The sequence below is a fragment of the Suricata suricatta genome, chromosome 7 (genome assembly GCF_006229205.1).
Source record: "Suricata suricatta isolate VVHF042 chromosome 7, meerkat_22Aug2017_6uvM2_HiC, whole genome shotgun sequence".
NCBI lineage: Eukaryota > Metazoa > Chordata > Mammalia > Carnivora > Herpestidae > Suricata > Suricata suricatta.
The window spans coordinates 30,518,391-30,524,053 of NC_043706.1; the positions used below are offsets into that span (position 1 = coordinate 30,518,391).

The 5,663-nt window shown below is 42.2% G+C and overlaps 1 protein-coding gene across 6 annotated transcripts in view; it reads right to left on the reverse strand.

Moving 5' to 3' along the window:
- Positions 1–1,429: 1,429 nt before the first annotated feature.
- The window catches only part of LOC115295561 (DLA class II histocompatibility antigen, DR-1 beta chain-like), a 169,874-nt gene continuing 165,640 nt past the window's right edge, over positions 1,430–5,663 (reverse strand). The window contains exons 3-7 of one of the 6 annotated variants that reach the window (XM_029943549.1): positions 3,419–3,700; positions 2,562–2,672; positions 2,197–2,258; positions 2,070–2,093; positions 1,430–1,774 (exon numbers count right to left, since the gene is read on the reverse strand). In XM_029943549.1, coding sequence (XP_029799409.1) covers positions 1,766–1,774; positions 2,070–2,093; positions 2,197–2,258; positions 2,562–2,672; positions 3,419–3,700 — 488 coding nt within the window. In that variant the 3' untranslated portion in view covers positions 1,430–1,765. Of the gene's footprint in view, positions 1,775–1,821; positions 2,094–2,177; positions 2,259–2,561; positions 2,673–3,418; positions 3,701–5,663 lie in introns of those variants that run through there. The other 5 variants (XM_029943550.1, XM_029943554.1, XM_029943551.1 and 2 more) reach the window with 5 other exon arrangements.

Sequence of the window (5,663 nt, forward strand, 5' to 3'; positions counted from 1 at the left end):
TTCCTCTTTCTCTGTCCCTCCCCCACTCATTCTCTGTCCCTCTCTCTCTCAAAAATAAATAAACATTAAAAAGTGTTTAAATTTTTTAAAGTGTTGTGTACTGTACAAACTCTCCTGTCTCTACTCCAAATGCATTCAGAGTTTATTCTATAGCAGGGTGTTACTTTTCCTCCAGCTGCATACTATTTCATTGTTTGTATGTACATCAGAGTATTTATAATTTCCCCTTGGTTTCTCAGTTTTTGCTCTGATTTCTACCAAGACAAGATCCATACAATATGTTTCTGTACAGATCATAGATTTGCACACAGTCTGGAAGGCCTCAGAAATGCATCTCTTCCGCTAGAGTTGTAGCATTGTCCTGATGGTCTGAGACCTATTTACGGGAAAGGAGGCATCTCAAGCCAAAGTGTCAGTATACCACTGACTTTGTTTGACAGACAGAAAAAGGTGGAAGTGTAGATAGAACCTATCATCAGTCTATGTAAGGGGTTAGATACTTTTCTATAAAAAATCAGGGAAAGGGGCACCTGCTGCTTCAGTCAGTGGAGCATTTGACTCTTGATCTCAGGGTCATGAGATTTAGCGCCACGTTGGGAGTGGAGCCTGCTTTAAAAATACAAGAAATAGGAATACCTGGGTGGCTCAGTCAGTTATGCGTCTGACTTTGCCTTGGGTCATGATCTCACAGTCCATGAATTCAAGCTCCATATAGGGCTCTGTGCTGACAGCTCAGAGCCTAGAGCCTGCTTCAGATTCTGTGTCTCCCTCTCTCCCTGCCCCTCCCTTGCTCCAGCTCTGTCTGTCTCTCTCTCTCAAAAATAAAATAAATGTTTAAAAAATACAAGACTGGAACACAATAGACATTCTATAAATGTTAATTTATGGGTGATCTTGGAATGATGACATCTTTCTTATTGGTTTTTGTTTCTGTTTTAATTATGTCTCATTGTTTCCTTATAAGGCTTTTTGATTTATGAAGGCAAGTCTTATTGTCAATTTTTTTAATAAAATTGTGGCTGCTGAAAAAAAATTTTAAGAAATAAAAATATAAAAAATAAAATTAAAAACTAGGGACAAAAGAATGTGATTATAAAAATTTTGAGGTCATCATCATACAAGTTACTCGAATTTCTGATATTTTTGTACAACGTCTGTGTCCTATAATGTGTGTTTATTTTGAGAACACAGAGATGTAGGACTCCATCATCATTTGGGCCATTAAGGGTTTCCTCCTAGCTCCAAAAAATATGCCTAATTACATAATGCATAAAGACCAAATATAAGCAGGGAATGAAGTCAGGATAACTTCCAGATATATAAATGACCAAAATTCTTAATATACATAAAAGCCAATATTGATATTTGTTGCAATCCTTCCTCTTTCCCCTTTTCTCCTACTTCTTTGCATGAAACCATATGAAAGAGATGATTGTCACTCCATGTTTATTTGAGAGAAGCTTATGAAGACACATGAGCAGAAGGTGAGTTCCGATGCAGGAGAGGCTGTGAGGGCAGCGTTCACAGGGGCCAGAAGAATGAAGACAAGGTAGTCCAGTCAGTACTGGGACTTCCAGGTCAAGGACGGGGTGGAGGGAGCCTGCAGGGAGCACAGGGTCTGCAGGGTCACTGAGCCCAGGACAAACCAGGTCCTGAGAAAGCACTGTGTTTGTGGCAGAGTAATGGCCAAGCAGGAAACCTTTTCACTCTGCGAAGAGGCCTCAAAAGAAGGTTCTTCCTGGAGTGTCAGCATCTCCCCCTCAGCTCAGGAGTCCTGCAGAAGACGGAGCACAGTGTTGTTTCCAGACCCACTTCCCCCAGCAGCCTCTCCTCCCCTCTCTCGGGGCCTCAGGTTAAAGCTTTGCAGTCAGAAGAAGAACATATTCTTAACTCTCCTTGAACCAAAGCTATTTACAGTGCAGGCATTTTAGTAAGAGGAAAGAAAAAGCTTTAGTTAACTGCCTGATGAGAACTCAGATTCAAAGTTTTTGACATGAGTTCCGCCTTTTCACCTCCACCATCTGTTTCAGGATAATAAACTCTTCTCTAAAGTGGGTCAAGAGCATTACCTGTTGGCTGAAGTGCAGAGTGTCCTGGGAAAGAGAAGGGAAGACATATACTTAACAGATACACAGGCAAGTCTGTCCCCACATGCAAGGTCCCAGCTCCAGACCCACCTCCTTAGATTTCTCTTACGTCACAACCCACAACATGATGCCAATGGGAGTAGAAAGGGAGAGATGTGATCCATGAAGTTTCTGTCACACAAAACCAGCGTGATTTCATTAACTTTAGTAGCTCTTCTTGAATTTGGCCCAGGATCTCAACCCAAGTCCTTCATGCTTCTTAAACTCTTTCTGATCTCTACAGGCCCTAACCTCTTATGCTACAACACAGTAACCATGGACTGCGGATTTTTGAATTTCTAGGAAATCTGAGGTCAAATTTGGAAAGAATGGCTTTATACAGGACTACTGGTATAAAGAGAGTTTATTTGATCAAAGCTATACTTCTTCCCTACAAGATCTATGGGGGCGCTCAGCTACCAACAGGTGCCTTACCTTTCTGGTTCCGGAAGTAGATGAACAGCCCCACCACCAGGAAGAGCAGACCCAGAACAAAGCCCCCGATTCCACTCAGCATCTTGCTCTGTGCACATTCTGACTGAGCCCCTGAGAGAAGAAGCAGTTTTAGTGATTTTTACTCCAAGTCCAATTTCTCTGACAGAGACTCTGGGATTGAGAACTTAGAATGAGGAATGAAGGCTAACCAGAAGAAGTAAAGTAAGTGCCAATTTCTGGGAAAATTTTTTTAATTACATTGAGGAGATAGAAGGTTTAGGTTTGAACTTTTAAAATATCACAGCTCTGACAAATCCACTACTGCAACATCTATGGATGAGGAGCCTGGGACTCCATGAAGTTCAAGTAGCTTGTGCAGGGTGACAGAGCTAAAAAAAACCAGTGCCAAGATCGGATTCCCTTTCTGTCAGGAAGGTCCATATACTGTAGGGGATGTGTCTTCTTAGATCACAACGAACAACACACAGCAATGATGCCAGAAGCACAAGCCCAGCCCGAGACTGGGAACTAGTGCCCAGCATCACCGGGGAACCATTACTGGGGAGCCATAGAAAGTCTCAAAACATGGAAAACCTCTTTGCTGTCTACCAGGCATAACTATTTCCCCAAGGACTGTAGGATCTGTAGAAACAATCACAGAGTATCTATCAACCATCAGAGGATTTCTACACAGGATCTCATTTGGTTACCCACTCCACCTCCCTGGGACCTGTGCTAAAGAGGAGAGAACATGAAACAAATGGAAATACGGTGTAAGGAGAGGGAACCCTGACACTCAGGAAAGCAAAGTCCCCTCCTCGGTGGGGGAGGAACTGTGAGGTCAGCAAGCTACTCACTCCACTCCACGGTGACAGGGCTCGTGTGACTCAGATGCTCCACGTGGCAGGTGTAGACCTCTCCACTCCGAGGAACCGTCTCCAGCATCACCAGGGTCTGGAAGGTCCAGTCTCCGTTACGGATCAGGCCTGTGGACACGACCCCAGCCTCCTCCTGCTGGCCGTTCCGGAACCACTTGACCTCGATGTGGCCCGGATAGAAGCCAGTCACAGAGCAGACCAGGAGGTTGTGGTGCTGCAGGGGCTGGGTCTTCGCGGGGTACACGGTCACGGTGGGCTCCACTGGAAGAGAGGGGGTAGAGGGACGAAGAGAGGAAGACAGAGTGAGTGTCCCTGGGTGGCTGCCCGGCTGCCTCCGTCCCTGGTCCCAGGCTCATCTCAGGCAGGCCTCCCGCAAAGCTGGCCTGTGGCCCAGGGAGAGCCAGGATCAGAGTCTTGAATTTAATCCTGACAGCCTGGGTCCCTTCGATTTGAGAGGTGTTGCAGAAATATGCGGGGTTTATTTTTCATAGCATGAAGCAGTTATTCCTTGTTGAAGTGAAGTGTTTACACATTCCACAAGACATGTAGTGTATCAACTAAAAGCATGATTTCTGGAGCAGGCTGCCTGGGTTCAAATCCAGGCTCTGCTACTTTACTGATTGATTCTGGGAGAATGTTACTTTCCTTTGTGCCCAAACTTTCTCACCTTCCAGTGGGGATAGTAATACTCACTTAGCTCTTAAGGCTATGTGAAAGTTAATGCACCTGAAAGAGAAACTATGATTCAAAGCAGTGTGGATAAATTGGGGAACAGCTTGAGGTAGATGAAGAAATAGAGTAGGAAACCCTGGGAATGCCACACGTACACCTTAGCACCCACAGAGCTTGTTCTCCCCTGGGAAGTAGGAACGACAGATGTGATACTCTAGCTTTATGAGTTGAATTCCAAGAACACAGAGAGTGGTGAAAGAGAGGTAATGGAGAAGGAAACCAATTTTTTAAAATTTTTCATAATTGCACTCAGTTGACAAATACTTCTTCCTTGCAATATAAAAATGTCTATTACTGGAGTTGTTATCATTTTATAATTCTGTCCTTCTTAGGCTGACATTTGGGGGCACCTGGAGGACTCATTCGGTTAAACACGACTTCAGTTCAAGTCATGATCTCACAGTTCATGAATTCAAGCCCCTCATTGGGCTCTGTGCTGACAGCTCAGATCCTGGAGCCTGCTTTGGATTCTGTGTTTCCCTTTCTCTCTGCTCCTCACCTGCTTGTGCTGTCTCTCAAAAATAAAATAAAGATTTTAAAAAATCATTAAAAATAAAGCTGACATTTGAGTTCAAGGCAGGGTCTGAGACTCATTAAGAGGTATTCTTAATGTGTAAGACAATCCCTGACATTACAGCCTCAAAAAATACTGTTTTTTTCAAAAGGAGAAATATCTGGAATACTTTTTAAAATACCATTAAATGGTAGATTTAAGATTGATGACAAATCTTTGCCAACAATTTTGTAGGATATTTCAAAAAATAAAAATATTTACATTTTAGGTTGAAGAGTAATAAATAGAATCAAAATATAAACCACAAAACAGAGTAAAAGCTGAATCAAATATCAGCAAAGTGTTAATAATCTTATGAACAGAGAACAACTAAAATCACTGAGAAAAACATCAGAATCCCAGAGGTAATAGTAGATAATTTTTACATTGGTAACAACAATTAGCCAATTAATATGTGAAAAAATGTTCAAGAAACTTAGAAATAAAAAGAATATAATTAAAAAATAAAAAGATAAAAATTTTCAACTATTAGGCAAAATTTTAAAAAAAGACCTAAGAAAGCAGAATGTGAGGTGAATGGTTACAACTGTATAAAGAAATAATATGCAACTCCTTAAATACTTTCATCATTATAAACACAGTAATATCAATATGTTTAGTAACAAGATTATAATTAAGATATCTGGTTGCACAATCATTTCCAGAATGTAGGAATACACACACTAAGAGAAAAAGGAGCAAGAAGTTGAGACATAAAAGAAGCCTCAGAAATATCAGAGGGGCCTCAGAGTTCCCCTGAGTCTTCAACAACTAGTTTGACACTTTTCCTCACCACATTGCTCACACGCACAGACACGGGCACACTTACTTCAGGGGCTTCAGGAAAAGAAGGGTGAGTGTCAGGAACAGAAGGTGACTCACCTCCTCACATTCTCCCCAATCTTCATTCCTCCCCTCCCTCCCCTAAACTTCACCCCA